The sequence below is a fragment of the Lichenostomus cassidix genome, chromosome 7 (genome assembly GCF_008360975.1).
Source record: "Lichenostomus cassidix isolate B80296 chromosome 7, HeHo_3.0, whole genome shotgun sequence".
Classification (NCBI taxonomy): Eukaryota; Metazoa; Chordata; class Aves; order Passeriformes; family Meliphagidae; genus Lichenostomus; species Lichenostomus cassidix.
In genome coordinates, this window is record NC_139488.1 from 2974303 (window position 1) to 2996717 (window position 22415).

At 50.0% G+C, this 22415-nt stretch overlaps 1 protein-coding gene across 11 annotated transcripts in view; it reads left to right on the plus strand.

The window, feature by feature from the left end:
• The window catches only part of COL6A3 (collagen type VI alpha 3 chain), a 59072-nt gene extending 49281 nt beyond the window's left edge, over window positions 1–9791 (plus strand). For 6 of the 11 annotated variants that reach the window (XM_085065784.1, XM_085065785.1, XM_085065791.1 and 3 more), the window contains 7 exons: window positions 448–719; window positions 1998–2252; window positions 3298–3372; window positions 5424–5603; window positions 5719–5772; window positions 8619–8789; window positions 8916–9791. In XM_085065784.1, coding sequence (XP_084921910.1) covers window positions 448–719; window positions 1998–2252; window positions 3298–3372; window positions 5424–5603; window positions 5719–5772; window positions 8619–8789; window positions 8916–8956 — 1048 coding nt within the window. In that variant the 3' untranslated portion in view covers window positions 8957–9791. The remainder of the gene's footprint in view (window positions 1–447; window positions 720–1997; window positions 2253–3297; window positions 3373–5423; window positions 5604–5718; window positions 5773–8618; window positions 8790–8915) is intronic. The other 5 variants (XM_085065787.1, XM_085065795.1, XM_085065789.1 and 2 more) reach the window with 4 other exon arrangements.
• The last annotated feature ends 12624 nt before the right edge of the window (window positions 9792–22415 follow it).

Genomic DNA, 22415 nt, shown 5'->3' on the forward strand with positions numbered 1-22415 from the left:
CTTTCTACTCAAAACATGATTTTCAGAGGCTGGGCTGTCCTGGATTATCTGATATACAGAATCCATCCTAATATTTTTTGAAGAGAAGTGAAAGCTGCTGTCACCCAGACTCACTGGTGGCACAGAGCTGTCCTGGTTTTAGAAGGTCCAGCCCCCTGAAGTCAGGCATGCTACAGCTCTGTCTACTGAATTCACTTTTATCAGAGAATCACAGATCAGTTTGGGTTGGAAGGAACCTTAAAGCCCATCTTGTTCCAAACCCCTGCCGTGGGCAGGGATACCTTCCACTATCCCAGGTTGTTCCAAGCACTTTTCACTGCTTGGATCGAAGCACTTTCCACTCCTCACTGTGGGCAAATCCAAAGCTGGCAAAGACTATTGGCCTCAGGAGGGTTTTTGCCAATGTTTTCTATGCCAACTCCTCTCCACTTCCAAAATTCCGCTCAGGTACGCAGCTCCCAACGCGACCATCAGCCAGACCTTCCCCGCCAGCACCACGGTCAGCGCAACCATCAAGCCGGTGGCGAGCGCCCGAGCCAGAACCACCCCTGCCAGCACCACAGCCCAGGGCAAAGCCACCGAGACCACCCCGGCCAGCTCCGTGGTCCAGGGGAATGCCACAGCCCAGGGAGCAGCCGGTGCCACCGCCCACACCAAAGCCAGGGCCACCGCCACCAACGGCACGGCCACCGTGGCCGGCGGCAGGAGGAGACACAGTGGTATGTGAACAGCTCTCCTCACACAGGCAGTGCCTCCCTCTAGGCTGAACCACGGTGGGTTGTGGCTCTTCTTGCTCCCCAGAAAGGATTATTCCTGTGGGAAATGTCACCCAGCGGCCAAGTTTTGGGTTTAGGTGTAAATGTGGAAATCTGCGCTGGGGCATTGTCAACTCGTGCTAAGAATTTTGTGCAGAAATGGGTGGAGGACAGGCTGCCTCTAGGCAAAACACAAGCAGGAACAATCCCTCCAGCTACAGATAATTTCTCTTTCTTGTGTGGCTCATTTGTTTCCATGATTTCCTCATAGCATCACCCTTTGGCCAAGTTTTGCTATTTATGGTGATTAATACAATGGAATTATTTAAACTCACAGCTAATATGAATAGTTATTTTATCACTGGATCAATGTGGATACCTATTTGGGAATGGCAAAAGTCTTTCATGTGACCATAGTTCGTGCAAGGTGGAGTTCCCAGTTTTTTGCAAGGCAGATCTGCACTAATTGAGCAAGGATCAAAGCATGTGTCCAAGCACAGGGATGCCAGTCACTGACAGCAAGTCCCTGCATAAATAATAAATAAAAATCAATAAATAAAAGCAATCAGCTTTTGCAAGGTTAATGCTTTCATCAGCTTGAGGGGAACAAATATTTCTGGATGTTTCTTGCTCCACTGCTGCTTTAAGCAGTGTTTCTAAAGGTCTCATCCAACACTCTGCCAGAGCAGGAAAACCTTTCCACAATAACTTATTTAACCTGTCTAAGGTTAGATAAGGTTATCATCCTTGTGGAAGTGTTCAAGGCTAAGCTGGATGGGGTTTGGAGCCACCTGGGATAGTGCAATGTGTCTCTGCCCCATGGCAGGGGGTGGAATGAAATGGGCTTTAAGGTCCCTTCCAACCCCAACCAGTCTGGGATTCTGTGGTCACTCCTAAGCAGGCTTGGCTTGAAGGTCTTCAGCAGCTCAGTGAATCCATTGTCCCCTAGAGAAGGATTTGACTGGGCACATTTACAGCGGTTGGGAAAGTGCTGGGAATTTCAAGCTGTGAGAATCTTGTTTAAAAAAAAATTATTTGCTAGATTGCAACAGATTATTAAAAATAAACAAACCACTTGGTGAATCATCTGGGCTGTGGAAAACAAAGCCCCCCCTGCAGTGGCATCTGAGATAGCCAAGTCCCACCCTGGCTTGCACTTGCATGGAAAGAAGATTCTGCAGCACTGAGGCACATTTCCCTCTTCACTCACTGCTTGGTGTCCCTTTTGATTCTGCCCTGCAGCAAAGACCCTGGACATCCAGATCACCGATGTCACCGAGAGCAGTGCCAGGCTGCGCTGGGCCAGCCCCGAGCCACACAACACCTTCGATGTCACTGTCACCTTGGCACACGACCACTCCCTCGTGCAGAAGCAAAACCTGACTGGCACTGAACACGTGATCCGAGGGCTCAGGAGTGGCCAAAAATACATTGTTGTCATTACCAGCTACCAGAAATCCCAGCCCAAAGTGACCTACACAGGGTCATTCAGCACGAGTAAGTGACCCTTAAAAACATGTGAGCATTTTTTTTGTCATTAAATGGACACAAAAAGTGTAAAGGAACAGAAATAAGGGATCAGGAATTGGTTGGTTGGCACTAACAATCCCAGGCCTGGTGGTGCTCAGTTGTGTCACTTCATGTCTGTCATTCTCTGGATCAGCAGCAGGGTATGAGATGTGGCAGATGTGTTTCTTTGAAAAATAGGAGTTCCACTTCAGTGGGGTTAAATCCACCCATAAATAAATAATTAAAGACAGTCCCAGAGCATGGTTGGTTACATGCCTGAGGGTTTGTGCATTGGTGGAAAAGGTCTTGGTGGGGGTCCAGCGTGCACTACTGAGATTAATAATGAGTCAAACTGCTAAACTCAGCCCAGCCTGATTTCAAAATAAGCAAGAAAAGTTGCTTCTCTGATTGCCATTTCCATAGGTACTGATCTGCTTCCCATACTGTCCAGAAAAACCCACAAAGAAGAGTTGAAATGGAGGGTTTAGTCCCTTGGGGATCCAAACTCCATGTGTGCAGATCACATGTGAACCTCACCAACCCCTCTGGCATGGCCAAAAGCTGCTGTCTAAGACATAGCAAATTTTTTTTAGCACAGTTTGGCACAGAGGTTACTTGGCTTGGTAGTGTGAAGTTTGTGCTGGTCCTGCCAGTGCTGTGTCAGGCTTCCTCTGGCACTTCCAAGCCAATTCCTGTGCCCATGGAGAGCCTTTCCTCTGGCTTCAGTGGGTTTGGACCAGTCTCTCACCTTCACAAGCAATAAACATGCCCACAAAAATGTTGAGAAAAGACATCAGCGGGTAGAAGTAATATTTGCATGTGCTGAATTGGAGCTCCTGATGCCCAGGGAAGCTGCATTTCCCATAGAATATGAATGGGAACAGTCTGAGTTGGCAGTGTTGACAAGCTGTGACCTGGACACTGAGTAGGATTGCACTGGAGCTGGGGCCAGGAAGGTTGTTTGTGACTGCAATGAGGTGCTGCTGCTGCTGCTGCCCTTCCCCCTGGCTGACCCTCTGCTTCTCCTCCACAGAGACCCCAGCGCAGCCCCAGGTGTCCCTGGCCAACATGATGCTCAACACCGAGCCACTGGAAGGGCCTGAGAGTGGTGAGTGAGGGCCATGGGGGGAGAGCTGGGCTGGGGGCTCTCAGTCCCACCAGGACCAAAGGATCTGCAAGTCTTTGGCTTTGCAGAGCCAGCTGATCATGACCTCGATGACATCCTTGGCCAGGCAGGTCTGAGCCCTCTGCTGGGGTCTCTGCCCCATGAGGCATCCAGAACTCCCTGAGGCTGCTCTGGTCTTGCTGGGGAACTCAAACCAGGTCCTGTTTCCATCATAAGGATGGGAGATGAGCCACCACCCAAGCACTGGCCACTCGTCAGGGACAAACTGTGCCCCATGTCCTCCCACTGTGTCAAGATGTAGGTGTGGATGCAGAATATCACCCCATACTTCCTTGCTCCCTCTCTCCCCATTTGGGGAAAAAACCCAGGTCTTGGCTCCTTGCTTTAACTCCCAACAAATGCGTGGCCAGGCTGGACAGGGCTTGGAACATCCTGTTCTAGGGGAAGGTGGAATGAAATGGTCTTTAAGGCTCCTTCCCACCTTCCCTTCCCAAACCATTCTATGGCCCAACAGCCAGGGATTGCAGGGGGGTTACTGTCCTGCATAAATTAGGCTAATTGGTAGCCTCCCTGCAGTTTCACCCATCTGCCCATCCCCTGTTTCTCTGCCATGGGTGGTGTGTGCAGAAATCTCCAGGCAGCCCCTACTCTGTGGCTGATCCTCTGTTAATAACCCACAATCACCACAGCTGTTCATACATCATTTCATCGCTTTGGGTGACACCAAACCCATCACATTGCTGCTCTCACACTCAGTGGTGCCATCAGTGTCACAGCCCCTCCTCCAAGGACCCGGAAGGGCTCTCAGCCTTCACCAAGCAGCACAGCCACTGCAGGCACCACCAGCAGATCTGTCATCCAAAACTCATCCCTGAATCATCACGTCCATGTTTTTCTTTAAACATTTTGCTTGCGCTGTGGCTCGTTTTCTTCACAAAGTGGTCTGAGAGCACAGGGAAATGCTGCTGCTCAGTGTGTTCAGCCAGGAGCTGTGGAGGGGCTGTTGAGCTCTGGCTGCTGGTGTTGAGTGGGATGAGCATGGATCTCATTCATGGCTGGCTGGTGGCACCACCGGAGCTTTGTGCATCTGGACCATCTCATTTCTGCCTTCCTGCATCACCCATCATCCTCCCCTTCCCATGTGCTCCTGCTCCTTTCCCTGGCACTGACATCCCCTCAGAAGCCTTGTTCCCACCAGGTGACAAGCAGGCTTCTCCTGCTCCAAGGAAAATGGATGTGCTGTGTGCTTGCTCTGCACTTCCACACAGACCTTGATCTCAGCTCCTCTTGCCAATCCACTTGCAGCAAATGCCTCTGCCTGAGGATTTATGGCAGCCAGCAATTCCCCAATGGATGCTAATGGGATTCCCCAATGGATGCTAATCTGAGGGTTTTTGACAGCATAAAGACATTAAAGAGGGCAGGGGATTTGGGATGGGTTTAGCTGAGCTTCCTCTAGTTCATGGCAGAGATCCATGTGGAAATCTTCTGAGAGACCTCAGAGGAAAGCCCACATTCTGCCCTCCTTATATAGGTAAAATAGCATGGATGGACCAACACAGTGAATAAAAACTCTGGGATTTGACCTAAATTACAATTTTGGGGGTAGGAAAGGAACATATGTTTAAATCTTCATTGAGCCTTTGGATATATCAGGTGCAACTTGCTTTTAGTGGTAAATACACTTAAGGATTAGAAGTTACTGCCAAGACAAATAGCTTTGAAAAGAGAGGGAGAAGGGATGATTTGTGTGAGAGCTCAGTCCTGAGAGCACCAGGGGGAGTAAGGGGCTCCCACCACGTTGCTTCAGGGATTTGGGGTTTGGATCTGTGACAAAATCAAGAGTGAAGAGAGGTAAGCTGGAGGCTGGGGAAGGTTTGCATCCAAAGCAAGACAAAACACTCAAGAGGGAAATGCCACCAGTCCTGACTGAACTGGGCTTTAATTTCCCTTTTTTTCCCTTTCAATCTCTTTGCTTTTTCAGCTTTTAACCCTCTCAGAGTCACTTAACATTTGCACCTTTTGCCATGCAGATTGGCCAGACCCTTGCTTGCTGGACTTTGACATGGGCATGCAGTGCAAGGACTATCAGATTGTGTGGTTCTTTGACTACAAACACAAGTTCTGCAGCCAGGGTTGGTATGGTGGCTGTGGAGGTAATGCCAATAGATTTGAGACCGAAGCTGAGTGCAATTACAAATGCTTAAAGCCATGTAAGTACCCCATGAGGATTCACCCTTTTGCATTTTATCCTATTGTCAAGTGATGTTTGGAAGGGAGAGAAAACTCCGTTTAAAATCCAAACCCATGCGCTTTTTCCTCCTCCAGCAGCAGCTGAGAAAGCCATGCAGCAGCTACCCCTTGAGAAAAGATTAACATCAGGTAACACCCCCAAAAAATTAATCATCACAAATGAAGCAAACCCATTCTTTCACCTTGACCATTTCACAGCATGCATCCATGCCTGTCCCACCCCAGAACAACAGTAGCATAGACTCAGTTTTCATTTGCTCCTCCACATGTCCATGTCCCTCCATCTGCTTTGCATGAGCAAGTCACTTTGCATGTGTGTTGTCACACCAAGACATGTTGTGTTGGCACAACCTAAGTGGCAAAGCTCACTGGATTTCATGAGAGACCTGGGGTTACTGAACTGGAGCATGGCAGGGTCCCAAACCAGTTTGTGTTACACACTGTGTGACCAAAAAGTGCCACCACTCTGCTGTGAGGCAGAGAATTCCCAACATTTTGCTGCCTGTAACCGAAACACTTCATGGAAAGTGACTCCATGGGGTTCCAGTATTGCATGGAGATGTTTTCCTTCAGCACCAAAAGATAAAAGTCAAGGCCGAGGGAGGAGCCCACAGGAAAATGGCAATGCCCTCCCCTCCCCAAGGAGTTTCTTAGGTTAAGGTGTTGTGTTTGCAAACCTCTTCAAGGCCTGGGAAGGGAGAAAAGGCTTGAAACCACTTGTGTTGGTTCAGCAATGAGTTGGGATGGGAACCTGAGCCCAGCAAATCCTCCTTATCAGAGCAGCCTTCCCCTCCCAGGGGTGTTTCATGGCTCTTTGCAGGGCTGGAAGGAAAACCAAGGAGTGAAGACAGCTCTGGTAGCTAAAGGCAAGGCTTTAGTCCTTGCAGGGGCATGACAGAGTTTGAAAAGGCAAATTACAGATCCTTTCACCCCATTTCACTTCCTTAGGTTTATTTTAGGCTCCTTGAATCACACTTGGGAATTTTTATCACTGGCAGCCCAAGGGTGCCCTGCAGAAATGTGCAGGCAAGGAAAAGGAGGCCACCACCAGCCATGGAGATGTCAGGGGTGGCAAAAGGGGATTTCAAGGTGCTTTGGGGATGCAAATGGGCATCATGGATCCCCTGGCTGAAGTCTGAGGACTTTGCAGCCAGAGGAAGCAGCACACAGCTTGTGCAGGAACCTGCAGCTTCACTCCAGAGCAGGATTCCACCCTCAAGAGCAGGGAAGCCTCCCTGATGAGGCTTTCTCCGGAGGGCGTGTGTTTCTGCCAGCCCTGTCCCACGGGCCAGCCCCTTCTGATCATTGTCACATGCCTTGATGATGTTTCCAGCAACTGTTACTGAGGCTAACGTGATATTTCATCATCTTGGCACTGCTCTGCCCTGGGCACAGAGCCAAGAAAAGCAGCCGAGGGGCCCTGGAGGGATGCACAGGTCTCTGCCCGCCGTGCTCTGCTCACTTTACTCGCTTTGCATTTTCTGCAAAGTCTGAGCTTCAATCTACAGGGAAAATAGACACAGGAGTTCCATGCAGCTCAGCTTTTCAGGTGCTGGATGGTGGCTCAGGCTCTGGGTTCAGCCCACACCAGATGCAACACTGAGAAATGAGCTGAGCACCAAACCTTAAGGCTCTTTGGGTGCAAAACCATGCACCAAACCCCCTTCCCTTTTGAAGCCTTTAGGTGCTGTGATCCCCTTTAATTATTGACATTTTATACATCTTTTTCATGTGTAGGTGTGGGACTTGAGGCATGGTTTAGTGGTGGGCTTGGCAGTCCTGCAGTAATGGTTGGGCTCAAGGGTCTTGGAGGGATTTTCCAACCTTAATGATTCCATGGTTCTGTTTTTTTGTTATTAATTTTTTTTTACCATGACAAAAGTAACAAGTGCAACTGAGGAGCCCAGGTACATTTCTCCATGGGATGAATTAAAACCTTGGCTCTCCATCTTTTCAACCTGTCACAGCTTAAAACACATTTTAACTCCGTCGTTCTTGCCCTTCATCAATTCTTGGAAACTTTTTGATAAGCTTTTGTTTCGTTTCAGACTGAAAGAGGGGAAAGTTAGGTTATATATGCAAAGGAAATTCTTCTGTTTTGATTACTGTTTGGATTTGATTCCTGTGAAGGGTTTGGGGTGGAGTCACTCCTATATTCACATCTGCTGGATTTCAGTGTTTTGGAAGGTGGAGAAGAAGGGAGGTGGACTTTGGAAAAAGACATTCTGAATATAAAAAAGGCAAAGAGTCTGCCTAAGGCATGGGGAAGCTTCTGGCTGTAGGAGCCCAAAAGAAAAGCTGACCTGGAAGGTCAATATTGATTTCTGACTCCCCCTTATCTGCTGAGCAGAGGTGACACGAGTTCCTTCTGCCTTCCTTTGTGGGGTTTGTGACCTGATGCTGAATCAGTGGCTCATATCACACATTTTTTAAATTTTGTTTTTTAAAAGTTATTTGCCATTTTCATTTTGCCACATCCAAGAGCCTTGTTAATTTGCTCCCTGCTCACCCAGTGACGGATGCCATGGGCAGTGTGTGGGAGATCCAGGAGCATGTTCACATGGAAGATTTCTCTTTTCAGAGGAAATCAGTCATTTTAATGGGAAAATGATCGTGCCAATACTTCTTCCCTTGCAGCTGAGCCAGTCCTCTCCCAGTTCTGAGACCTGCAAACTCATTTCTCACAGATCCAAGGGACTTGCAGACAATATCTGCCATGCAACACTCTTCCTTCATTGCTCCTGGATGTGTAGGAGCAATATGGAAGAGGGCTTGTGCACTGGTGAACTCCAGGGAAAGAGCTTCTCTCTGTGAAGGAAGAGATGAGATTTAGCCACAGGAGATGTGCACAGTCTGTGCCATGGTTGCCTTTTCCGAGGTTGCATTCCAGCCGTGCCCTGCCCATACACTCAGAAAGGACTGTGCTTCACCCAGGAGTGCTACTGACCACTCTTGCTCCTGCTCTTTTCCCCCAGTGATGGATATCTGCCGGCTGCAGAAGGACGAGGGCACCTGCAGGAACTTTGTGCTGAAGTGGTACTACGACCCCGAGACCAAGAGCTGCGCGCGCTTCTGGTACGGCGGCTGCGGCGGCAACGAGAACAGGTTCAACACGCAGAAAGAATGTGAAAAACTCTGCATCCCTGGTAAGAGGAGACCAAATCCCTGCCATTCCCACCCCACTGCACGGGGTTGGGCTCTGGCAACTAACTCATTCACCTTCCCTCGATATCCTCCATCAAAACCTTTTTTATTGCCTCTTTCTCCCTCAGGTGCCATCAACCCCGGCGTGGTGACAACGATAGGGACATAGAGCCAGGGGCTGGCTGACACATACCTCTGGGACAGCATCACCATTGCCACCTTGTCCCTCTAGAAGCTAAGGGTATAGACGACCTTGCACTGTAATATTTCATGCTTTTAACTCCAAAGCAAGCCCTAAGGAGAGGGTTTTGCTGCATGACCTATCAATATGGTGCTAAACTGTTTGTGGACTGAGTGCTACACATGCCCGGGTTATATTGTATAGCTTCAACGTTGCCAAATATTTACCCAAGTGCAGATTGTTATTGTCTCTCAACATGTCTCCAAATTAGCCTTTCTCCCCCCCCAATTCTGGCAGTTTGCCTATCAAAGGCACCATAAAAATGAGTAAAAAAAAATCATAATAATTTCACTGCAACTTGTTACTTGCTTGCTTTTATCCTTCTCATAACTGAGTGTAACTTTACAGGGGAAGCCTTTGTGTAAGAGAGTGGCTGATTCTGATAAACAAGTGGTTCCATTTTCACTCTTTCTCTTTTATTTTTATTTTTTTTCTCCTTTTGCTGGATGAGATCTCAGACTAGATCTCTTGTATGCATTTGTACCACATGTGGCCAACCGAACTAGCAAGGAAAAGGAAGCAAAGTTTCCAAATGCAAATGCACTGCTGGGACCAAGGCCTCAGTTAACAAATCTTTAAATTGTGGTGAAGGATGCCTCTGGCATTCTTCTGATGTTGTATGTTTTATAAAATACAAAGCAAAGCAATCTGGGGATGGGGGGGAGCAGTGGGAGGGAGGGGGATTTTATTTTTATTGTGGATTCCATGTCAGGAAGTCTATACAAAGAACTTTTAAATAAAGTCTAATGGAGGTTTTGAGAAACTCGTGGGTTTGTCTTTGTTAAAGCCACCATGGGTATTGGTGGAATAATTTTCCAGGGTCTGGAGAGCAATTATTTGGGGGAGGTGGGGGTGGGAATCCCACTGTGCCTGAAAGGGAAGATAGAAGTAGTGTGGATATTCAGGGGGACATCAGTGAGAGGCTGCTGGCAACCTGGAGATCTCCAGCTTGGAAAAAGGTGGAAACAGAGACGCCTTGGTTGTGAAATCTCCATCCTGAAGGAATTTAAACTCAGCTGGACATGGCATGGAGCAACTTGGCCTCAGCCAGCCCTGGGTGTCCCTTCCAACCTGTGTGACTCAATGACCCCATAAGTATTTTCATCTGTCTCCTTCGCTCTCCAGAGCCAGGATTTTTTCCCTTCCTGTCCTTATCTGAGCTCACCCAAGGAAGCTAAAGTTCACAGAAATAATGCACATTTCCCTGCCCCTTTGAAATCCCCCATGAAAATACAAAGCAGACTCAAGTGGCCACCTCAGGGCAGCTCTGGGCTGTGGGGCTGATGTCCTCAATTTCCTTTAGCCTCTGTTGTGGTTCCCAGGCAGGGCTTGATAACACCTCCCATGGGCTGCTGGAGGTGCCTGGAAGGAAGAATGGAGAGAGGCCATGGACAGAGCAGCTGGAACACCAAAAGCAGGGCAGGGCCACAGGGAGAGGGCATTGACTTCTAGAGAACTGGATAAATCTTGGAGAGGAGACCCAGAGCTCCTTACAATTCAGGCTTTATCTAGGTCCTTCCATAGGTCAGGGCAGGACTGTCACGAGGAGAAGACAACCTGGTGCTGTCTTGCTGCTTTCTGAAGCACCTCAGCTGGGTCCCCAAGGGTGCCAACAGATGTTCCATGTGTGTTGTACACACAGCAACGATGCCTTTGGAAGCACCTCCCAGGAGGATGATTTGCCCTCCATAAGACCATTTAAGAGATCAAATTGAGCTGATCTGATACCTAAGGCTCTGTGTTCAGTGCTGCACATGATCCACAGGGTTCCAAGGGCCTCACCCTGACTTGTCCAGGGGGCAAGAAGAGCTTGCAGGGCTGCTCTGGGCTTTGTCCTCATGGGGATTTACAGTTTAGGCATCCCATTCTTGGCACGAGGAGCAGCCTGGATCCCAAAATTTCCCATCAGCACCGAGCCACTCGTGTGGGGACAGGGGACAGCTCAGCTGGGGATGAGCCAAACCATGCCAGCTGCACTGGGGAAGCTGTGCCGTTTACTTGGCACCTTCCCCGAGCACACCACAAAGGCTTCATTAAAAAAAAGAGGGGAATGGGTAAATATTTATTTATTATTGCAACTGGCTCTTGCAGCAGCTCCGAGGGACACAGGAACCTGCCCTGCACCTCACCATGGCCGGGCATGGCCGAGCCTCCCTTTTCTGCTTTCACGGGCTTTAAAAGCTTCACTTAGGTTAAAGTGATCCTTCCCTCTGTCCTCCCACCCCTCTGCAGCACGGGAGAAGTTTTTCCCAATGCCCGCGCCGCCTCTGTTTCCCGGGAAAGCTGCTTTCCACGGCCCGTGCTGCCCTCCAGGATGCCAGGATGCTGTGAATTCCCCCCGGGGCTCCACAGCGCGCCGGGGGGAGAAGGAAGCTCGGGAAGGGGATGGGGAGAAGGAAGCTCGGGAAGGGGCCCCTCATCCCTCCCATCCCCGGGGCGTTGCAGGCGCCTCCCGAGCCTTTTAAGGAAGCTCGGTACGCCCCGGGCTCACATCCAGCGGCCACGAGGGGCTGCGCATGGAAATCATCTGCGGCTCGGAGCGCATCTGCCAGCGTGGCTGCGGGAGCAGAGCGGCAGTAAAAATAGCCCAGGCTGGCCCGAGCCCCGCGCTCCGCTCCCAGCTGCCGTGGGGAGCCCCGAGAGCCGCGCCCTGCTGCTTTTGGGGTGGCCTCAGACTCCCCTCTGAGCAGGGTTTTTCTGTAGACATCACCTCCTGCATCAAAACTGCCCCTGGTGCTTCAAAAGGTGCTGCCTCGGTCTTACTTCACTGCCCAGGAAGGGGACAGCAAGGACATAAAAGCTGGACTCCAGCTGAGAATTTCCCCTCAAGCTGAGGGCACGTTGTGGAGTAAAAGAGTGTCACTGGAATTGCTCTAAATCTCTGGAGTTTTCCAGGATGGGGTGAAGGAAACCTTCACATGATGTAGGTTGAGTTGACCCTGCCTTGGGGACCTGTGTAAAGTCCAAGTGAGCCTTGAATTTAATGCTTTGTCTTCAAATCTGAGTGCTAATTCTCTCCCAGTCAGAGAACCACAGAATGGCCTGGGTTGGAAGGGACCTTGTCCCACCCCCTGCCACGGGCAGGGACACCTTCCACTATCCCAGGCTGCTCCAAGCCCTGTCCAGCCTGGCCTTGGACACTTCCAGGGATCCAGGGGCAGCCACAGCTCCTCTGGGCACCCTGTGCCAGGGCCTCCCCACAGAAAACAGTTTCTTCCTGATATCCAATCTAAACCTACTCTCTTTCCATTTGAATTAATTCCCCGTTGCTTTATCACTACATCTTCCCTATATTCTCACTTCAGGTCCTGAAGGGAGATGGGTGAGGTATAGTCAGCAGAGCCACCAGCCTTTATTTTACCTGGGACCTTCCTCGTGGAGTATTTCACAGTCAGGCTGCCTAGAAAAAGCCACAAAATCCTACATCCCCTCCTGCACCCACACCTCCTCCCTAAAGAGTGATAGTGGGCAGCCCCTGGGACAAGCTATTGTAAATAGCCACTGTCAAATCTCACTTTCTCCAGGTGAAATCCGGAGGGTTTGGGATGACTGTGCTGCCCTTGGAGGCCAGGGAGCTACGAGGCTGCTGGTGAGAACTGCAGGGTTCAACACTCTTATGGTACCAGTGGTGTCATAAAAATGAAGAGCAGGATGTGTCCTAGAGTCCAACATTGAAGCCAGGCCCTCAAATTTAGGACAGCATCAGCATTTAATGCTTGGTTAGGTTTCCCTCAATGCTGCAGCTTCTCATTTAATCACAGCCTTCTAGGGAGACCTTTACAAGGAGAGGCAAAAGTGGCTCTGACACATTTTATTAGGCAGCATTAAATTTATTACATCAGTAAAAGGAGCCAGCTAGAAGTCTATAGATGTTCACATGTACCTGCCTCGAGCCTCCCTGGGTTTTCCAGCAATGCCCTACACGGCCAGTGTTGACATCTCAAGGTCAGGAGTTCAAGGAAAACAACGTCGTCCATGCTGGGCATTCCTGGAAATTAGAACTGTATCCACATGCTTCAGCAGAGATGCAGATAAACTTGGAGCAGCTTAGCCTGTGGCAAAGGATCTTCAGCTAACTGGGACAGAAATGGGGGCATTTCCTTGGCCAGGGTCTTCTGTTTGTTTGGGAAATGCTGCAACTCCCAACCCCAGAATCATTAAACCTTGGAGTAAGGTGGAGATAGTGAGGTAAAAGAAGGGGATTTGGAAGATCTTAGGGTTTCTAGGTGCTCAGCTGCTTTCTGCCCATGTTTCCCAGCCCCATGAGCTGCTCGGGCAGGCTGGTGGCAGGGAGGTCCCCGCGAGCTAGCGCCATTCCCGCGGGCGATCCCGGCTGGCTTCAAATCCCAAAACTTTAATCCGCGCTAACTTTACACTCCTCAGGCCTTGCCCAGCAGCCGGGGATCGCTGAAAATGGCAGCAGGCAGCTCTCCGGGAGCGCAGCCTTCCCCAGAGCAAAGCCCAGGGCTCGGTGGGACGTGGCGGGATAAACAGCCGCAGCGAGAGCCGGCAGTGCGCTCCAGCTGCGGGATGATTTATGCGACAGCAGGAGCTCCGCTTTTTTTCCTTTTTTTTTTTTTTTTTTTTTTTTTGGTTAAACAGAGCAGATCCGAACCAGATGTGTAACCTTTATCTCCATTGCCGCGGAGAGAGACGGGGGAGCAGACAGGGGAGAGGGAAAGACGTTTGAGTTTCCATGAGCGGCCGCTGCGCTGCCTCCCAGAGCCAGCTCGGGAAGAAAAATGAGCCGCAGCAGCCAGGAAAGGAAACTTCTCCGCGCAGAACTCCGTGTTTTGTTTCTTTTCTCCCTGCGTTGCCGCGGAGATCGCGCCGAAAGGAAAGCGCGATGAGCTCACCGTGCTGCTCCATAAAACCCGATATTATAGAGATAGCAGGCAGGGGCTGAGCATGTGCCTTTGCTGGGAAGGGCGGCAGGGTCAGACACACCGCCTGCTGGGATTTGTCCCAGTCAGGGAGCAAGATGCAGCGGGGAGGGATGTGGGGAGTGCAGGGTGCTGCCTGGTGATCCAGGAAAAGGAGAAGCTTTTGGGAAGGCTCTGCTGAGGGGAAGCCATGAAATGGGGAGTGCTGTGTCCAAATTTGGGGTTCCCAGCACATGGAGCTGCTGGAGTGAGTCCAGAGGAGGCCATGGAGATGATCAGAGGGATGGAGCAGCTCTGATATGAGGAAAGGCTGGGAGAATGGGATTGTTCAGCCTGGAGAAGATTGGGGTGACCTAAATGAGGCCTTCCAGTACCTGAAGGGAGCCTGCCAGAAAGATGGAGAGAGATGATTTACAAGGGATGGAGTGGCAGGACAAGGGGGAATGAATTCAAACTGAAAGAGAGCAGGGTTAGGTCAGATATTGGGAAAAAATTCTTCCCTGTAAGGGTGGTGAGGCCCTGGCACAGGGTGCCCAGAGAAGCTGTGGCTGCCCCTGGATCCCTGGAAGTGTCCAAGGCCAACAGGGCTTGGAGCAACCTGGGATAGTGGAAGGTGTCCCTGCCCAGGGCAGGGGGTGGAACCAAGATGGTCTGTAAGGTCTCTTCCAATCCAAACCATTTTATGATTTGATGATTCTGTGATTTCCAAACTCATAGCTCCATGCCTTGCAGCCAGGGAAACACTCTAGGAATAATCTCCAGCCCTCACTCTCCAAAAATTAGCTTCCAAAGCTGGCAAGAAAGCCCCTCAGTGTGCGACTGGGGATTTCCTCTGAGATGGGAGCATCCTAGTGGGCAAAGGCCAAATAAGCCATCACTCTTGCAAAAAAGCAGAAATTATTTAAGTGTGTATGAATTAATATAGATATCTTATATTTATAGCTTAGAAATGGGCTCTGCAAGATCATGAGTGTGGTTAATGAACTGAAGTAGAACTGAAAGGCCTGTGAAAGAAAAGGTTGCTAGGGACAAGATCAGTAGTTTGTTATTACTAAAATAGTCCTCTGGCTTTCCAGCAGTGATTAATTCAGCAGATGGGGAGGTTGTGTTGGAGGTTAATGAAAAAAAAATGAGTATTTCATTAGATTGACTGGAATATTGCAGAGGCCATGACACAGCCTTTGGAAATAAATGAAGCACTGTGGCTGCTCCTCTATAGTGTTTGGATTCCAGGCTCCCCTGCTGCTTCCCTGCTCCAACCCTTAGGACATCCTTCCATTTACTGATGGTAGATCTGGGATGACAGCATTACCACTCAGCTGCTAAAAGCTTGCACTAGTGCCATTTGGAAAGGCCAGTTCTATACCCTCACTCACTGCTCACATATTTATCCCTGGAAATCTGGTGATTCTGGGGGCAAGAATGGTCTTCTAAGTAAAAAGTTTTAACCGAGGAGTTTTGCAGCAGGAGGGTTGCATGCAGTGAGCCTGACCTTTCCCACAGCTCCACACATCCCATGGCATTGCATTTTGACCCAGTTCAATTTTTTTAAAGACTGTTAGAAATGAGAAATTATTTTGGAAAAGCCAAAATCCTGCCCTGGGTGCTGGGGTCCCTGCATGGCTCACTGGGTGAAACATCCAGCTCCGTGGATTCCCAGGGAATGGGAATGTTTGGAGTTATGCAGGGTTGTTTTTTGGATAAAACACCTCATAGTTTGACACACAGCAAAAAGCTGGAGATCCAGAAGCCTTTTCCCAAAATAACCACTCAAAATCCCCACCTGCATCATAATTCTCCTCCTTGTCTTCGTGCTTTCCCATCTTCCAGCCCTTTTCCTTGGGTTTATAAAGCAGCTGAGCTCTGCCATGGATGCAGGTGGTCTCTGACTGGCCAGGTTTAATACCCAAGTGCACAAGCCTTGTTAAGTGCTAGAAAAATATCAGCAGTTTGGAAGAGCTTAACGAGATCTGAAGTGTTTGGGATTAAAGCCAGCTCCACCCTGGAAGTGGGAGGTGAGCAGGGAAGCCAGGTGTGATGGCTGTGCAGGGCATGGCCCTGCAGGGATGGGGTTAATCCCAAATTAAACACTTGATGGAGTTTTTGAGTTCAGGAGTTGAGGTCAGGCCTTTACCAGGGGCTGCAGCTCCAATCTCTGCTCTCAGTGACACGGACAGGACCTAGGGAATGGCTGGAGCTGTGTCAGGGCACGTTTAGGTTGGATATCAGGGAAAGGTTCTTCCCCCAGAGGGTGCTGGCACTGCCCAGGCTCCCCAGGGAATGAGCACAGCTTGAGGCTGCCAGAGCTCCAGGAGTGTTTGGCCAATGCTGTCAGGGATGCACAGGGTGGGATTGTTGGGGTGTCTGTGCAGGGCCAGAGCTTGGATCAGTGATCCTTGTGTGTCCTTTCAACTCTGGATATTCTGTGATTTGATGATTCTGACTTGAGGGTTACCTCCCAATTTTAGCATTTTCCCCCCCAATCTGACCAAAGCCACGTCTGCCCCATTTTCCAGCCCCAGCTGCCTTGGGAAGCTGTGTGGGCACAGGAAGGGGATGGTGATCCTTCCTAACTAGGGCTCCCAGCTCCCCATCTCTTTGGGAACCAGCAACCATCACCTGCACACCTGCACTTAACACCCCAGAAGGTCTTTTTTCACTTTTCCCTGGCTTTTTTGATCCCTTGTCCATTTGACTCCCCTCCATCCAAAGCCTTTGAGCCCCCAGTTCTGCCCCAGGCATTTGAGCACTGCTGGATTGGGAAGACTGAAAACTGCTTGTCCTTTCCACCCCTCCTCTCCTGCTGCTGCAACAGGCAGCAGCTGGAACGCTGCCTCCTTTTTTAAATCTGATTTTTGGGAATAAAAAGGCGGTTTTGCTTGCAGCCTGGAGCCAAGCTCCTTGCAAAAGAGCAAGCTGTGCTCTGGTCAGCCCTGTGCATTGTCCCTGCAGCTGTGTCCCATCCTGGGAACATCTGATGCTGGTGGTCACGTAAGGATGGGGAGGAGAACATCCCCCTTGCACGTTTCCTTTGACAGCCTGTGGCTGGGAATGCTTTTCCAAGGGAGCTGTGCTGATTCCTGGATGTCCATGGGCTCAGACCTCTTCCCAGATGGCTTTCCATGTGCAGGGGCAGCTCATCCTGACTCGCAGGATCACAGGAGGGTTTGGGTTGGAAGGGGCTTTAAAGACCATCGAATTCCAGCCTCCTTCCAGGGGTTTTTCCCTTGCTCCATGCCCCACAACTGTGCATCCCACTGAACTCCTCTGGGCATGCCAGGGGTGGAGGTGATGAGTTTTCCCAGCCTTGGCAGCAGCATGGGAGGAGCCCTCTGCCAAAATCCACCACCTCCACAGGAGTTTTCATCACTCCTTTGCTCCCTTGGCATTTCCAGCAGGCAGGGAGAGCTCCAAGACACATTTCCAAGCTCTCAACCTGCCAGAGGCACAAAGTAGCTGCAAAAAGTTGGCACAGCAGTGAATGCTACAGCTTACCTCAGTTCTGGGGTACCACGGGGTGAAAAACCCTTTGGCAGGTGCAGAATACAGAGGGTGAGCAAAAAGGATTTATTTCTGCAGAAAATGCACCTCCTAAAAGGCTGCCTCCTCCTTCCCTACGTGTCCATCTGCACCAGAAATCTCAGGAATTTCCACGGCAGCGCTCTCAGGAAATCTCTGCATTTCTCCCAGGCGTGTCTATGATGGGACATCGATTGCACAAGAAAGGTCTGAGAGCTGGGGAAGGTTGAGTTGAGAAAAAAAGAGACAAAAATCCTGAATAACAACTCCTCTTGGAAAAAGCAGTCAGAGGTTTGAAGCACATCCAGACCACTGCTCTGGAAATCAGGCTGAAAAGTCTTGTGACATCAGGCTCTCTCAGGAGGTCGCTGCTATTTCCCAGCTGTAAAGCCCTGGGAATGCTGCTAGCAGCCCATGTTGGACTTTGGGAGAGCTGGAGACACAATGCTGCAGTGGCCAAGCAGCAAATCATAGAATCAGTAAGGCTGAAAAAAGGCATGAAGGTTGGAAAAGGACTCCAAGATCATCAAGTCCAACCTTGATCCCCACCTTGTCACCATCCCAGAGCACTGAGTGCCACATCCAGGCATTCCCTGGACACCTCCAGGGATGGGGACTCCACACTGCCCTGGGCAGCCTGTTCCAAGGCCTGACAGCCCTTTCCATGCAGAAATTCCTCCTGGTGTCCAACCTGAACCTCCCCTGGCACAGCTTGAGGCTGTTCCCTCTTGTCTTGTCCCTGTCCCCTGGGAGAAGATGACAACCCTCACCTGGCTCCACCCTCCTGCCAAGGATTTGCAGGCTTGCCATGAACAGCAAGCATAGAACTGGGAAGCACAAGCCACAAATACCCTCCAGAGGTCATGGATTTGCCCTGAAGGTCCAACAGGCCCCTTGCACCACAGTTTGACCCCCTCTGGCCTCAGCAGAGAGCCTGGCTGGGAAGTTTTCCTCTCAGACACAATTGGCACCTCTGAATCTCAAGCAGGGCATGTTGAAGGAGATAAATATTTGCATTTTTTGGAATGGGCACTCACTTATTCCAAGGAGCATGGCTGGGAATTAATGGATACATTGAGATGGTTATCCCAAATTCGACAGCACAATCCCTCTCCTTCCCCCTTGCACTCCTCCATCCAGAAGCTGGGATTGACCCCAAGTGTGGCTTTTGCCATCCCTTCCCAGAGCCACCAGGCAAAGCAGTGCTGGGATGTCGGGCTGAGCCCCACAGCTCCCGGGCTGAGCAGTGTCTCCCTGCCTCCCACGCAGATCCGGGATCCAGCCGGGAGCATGAGCTCATGGCTGGGGTGTCGCCAGCCCGGCGGGGAGGGAAGGCACTGAGAGGGAAGGCAGCACGAGAAAAAGGAGGGTTGGAAAGAAAGAAAAGGAAGGGAAAGAAAAGAGAGAGAAGGAAAATGGAAAATGGATGTGTATTTGAATAATGAGTGTAAAGGAAAAAGGGAAGAGGAAGTGTGGAAAAGGGAAATGGGGAAGGTGTATGGATATAAAAATAAAGAAAAGGGGAAACAAAAAGAGAAGAGAAAACTGAAAAAGGGAAAAGAGAAAGAGAGGGGAAAAGGAAAAGAGAAAAGGGAAAAGAGATAAAGGAAAAAAAAGAGAAAAAAGGGAAAAGGGGAAAGGAAAAAGGGAGAAGGAAAAAGAAAAGCAAAAAAGAAAAAAAGAAGGAAAAAAGGAGAAAAAGCAGGGGGAAAAAGGAAAAAGGAGAAAAGAATAAGGAAAGGGAAAAGAAAAAAGGGAAGAAATAACTTGAGGCCAAGTCCTCATGGATCAACAGCAACTCACAGAGGGGACAAGGAGTGGGATTAGGACCAGGGCAGGGTAAAGTGTCTGTTCTCTGCTGCAAACAATTCCCCTGCCAAACCCAGAAATGGGGGGGAAAGTCATCTCCATGCCTTTGGAGCCCCTATGAAATGCTTTGAGCTGTGTGTGTATTGAACACATGGATGAGCAGGGAAATCCCCAGAGCCAAGGGGCAGGAAGGGGACTGAGCTTTGGGATTTCAGGGAGCTCTCTGCCACTGGTGGGGGACAACAACAGCAGCACAGGCTCAGACAATGAGGGATGCAAGGAGATAAGGCTCTGTGGAGAGCCAAGGGTTTTTAGCCCCTGCTTGGCTGGGCTCCTCTCTGGGCTGGTTGAGACAAGGGGATGATTTGTGGCCATGAGTCCCTGTGTGAGATTTGGAAGAGGTCCCTTGTTGACATTGTGGCTGCTGTCCCTGCTCTGGCAGGAAAAAAAAGGGAGACTTTTGTCAACAGGCCCAACAAGTTTAATCCTCCTGGCATCACCATCATCTGCTCTGCTTCCTGCACAGTTGGGATGGCACCAAGGAGGAGGATCCCATGGGAGAGCCCATGGGGCAGCTCATCCCCTACCTCTCCACATCACTGCCAGACCATCCAGGGAAAACCACCATTTTTCCAGAAACATTCGACAAATTCGGCAGAAAAGTGCTTCAGATGAGCTCAGCTACCAAAACACCACCTACCCTACCTTGGTACTCCAGCACTCCTCACCCCACCTCAGGATAAACCTCAGCCATGCTCTGGGAATTGTGAAATTCCCAGAGCATGGAAAAAGGATTTTTCCTGTGGGAGCCAACTCGGAGGAAACCCATGGAGGGGTTTGTGCACCCAGACCCAGCAGACAAAACTGGTGCTGCTAACACAGGGGGACTGAGAAAAACCCAACCCTTGGGTAGCTGCACTGTGATTTTTCTGGAATGATTTTATGAGTGAGGCAAGGTGGATAAGGAGACCTTCCTGCCAAAACCCAGCCCTGCTGATGACTTGAAAATTACATGAGAAGTGAGGGAGGCTCAAGCACGTTGGGAGCTGGTTCTTGCTGGAGTGGAAATCACAGATGTGCTGTGGAGAGTCTGGGGTGGAGCAGGAGCTGCTTCTCCATGCAAGGGTTGTGATCCTACCCTGAAGTGGGAGACTAGCAGTGGGATGGGGCTTTTCCATCCTTCTTCCCTGGATGTTGCAGCTTTCTCCCCACACTTTTTTAACTCCCAGTGTTCCCACACCATCCCAGTGCCTAACCAAGCTGCTAAATGAGCTTTGATTGCTCTGCAGCCCTACCAACGTGGCTAATCCTCAGGAAATCAGCCAGTAACTCCTCCAGCAGTCCGAGCCCTTGGCTCTGCTGTTTTCCAGAAACTCCAGGGTTGGTACCGGCTGATCCAAGGCAGAAATTCGAGTAATTTCCTCCAATTAGTGTCTTTTTCCTATACTTCACTGACACAATTTTCTGCAGAGAGCTTTCCTGCAGCATGTGGTGTCTCATGTTTTACAGGGGCGGCCAAACACCTTCTTGAAACAGCCCAAGCTGGGCTTAAAGAAACTCAGCACTTTCTAGTAATACTTAATCTAATAATACCTCAATATGGGAAAAGCTTCAAGCTTTAATTTAACTTTGCACCCTCTGATTCCCTGGGGCCTTTACTATAGGAGAAGGCTTTGCTTGTCCAGAATTCCTCCTCTGTCTCCCGGCGGCACGGGGCTGGCTCAAAGCGTGTCCTCAAAAGCTTTGCTCTTGGCTTCTTTCCCTGTCATTTTTTCAGATGAAACAACATTTTGCAGCAGATCAGAGCCAGGCGTGAGAGCCCGAATTTCCTGGCAGCCACTCGGGGTGTGAAGCTGGCAGGTGACTGCACTCTGCTGGGCTGTGCTGGATGAAACATCCCTGTCCCACTTCTCATCCCACTCAGAGCTGAAAACCGGGATCAGCCCTCCCCTAGCAGACAGGAAAAAACAAGTTTTTCCATGAAACAGCTTTAAAGCAAGCAAATCAGGGAAAGTCTGACTGCCACGCTTCTCACGGGGGCAGGAAAATTCCCAAAGCATGAGGAAAGAGGGGAGATGACAAGCTGGCAGCAAGGTTTCCCAATTCCTTCCCCATCATGGCCACAGATGAGAATCAGGTGAACCCCAGGGATGTGTTATCAAGGCCAGACTGATGGGTGAAGGAGCCAAACGTGCTGCACTGGGGGGTGGCATGGCTTGGAAACTGTCACTGGAGGTCTAAATGTCACCCTGATAGAGACCTCTCTGCCCACCAATGCAAAAGATCCTGTTTCACACCACTGCTAAACTGAGTTTGCATTCTCTGGTGGCTCAAATAGACTTCTTTGGCTCAGATTTAATGCTACCAGGTGTGTAACAGCACAACAGTCCTGCAGAGGTCTTGAAAATTCATTAATTAAAAATTCATTAATTTAAAGCTGATTAAAATCCTGCTCCTGCCTGTAGCCATGTGGGTGCACACTCAGTTCCAGGCTCACTGGGAACCAGCTCAAGCAGGGCTGACAAGTGTTGCTGAAACACACCAGCTTTGCCCCAAAATCCTGTGTGAGAGCCAAAGTCTCTCTCCCATCTCCTTATCCTCCTGCTTTTCCCATCCATCCAGCAGCTGCCCCTTCACTTCCACTATCAGCAAACAGCAGCAAGGATAAGAAGAAATTGATTTCCATGGGAGCCTGATGCTATTCTGGCAATTACCAGGGTAGAAAAGGAGAACCCCAGGGAGGGGAGATGGCCCTACACAGACACCCCAACAATCCCATCCTGTGCATCCCTAACAGCATTGTCCAAACACTCCTGGAGCTCTGGCAGCCTCAGGCTGTGCCCATTCCCTGGGGAGCCTGGGCAGAGGTGTGAAAATCCCTGCCTTGTGTTTGCAGCCCTCCACCACCCCAGCAATGCAGTGCAGCAATGCCACATCCTTGCTTTGGAGCATCACTTCCTTGTGTACAAGCGCACTTGACAGCTCAACTGCTTTTCTCACTTATTTTTCTGCTGAGATGATGTTATTAAGTGGTTTATTTGCCTGGCATAAAACACTCACACAAAGAAAAAAACAACGCAAGCCAAACGAACTTTTTCTATTTCTATTTCTATTTCTATATTTACTTTTGGCCTCATGCTTCCAAAATAACAGTTTTGGACACCTTGGGTGGGGAT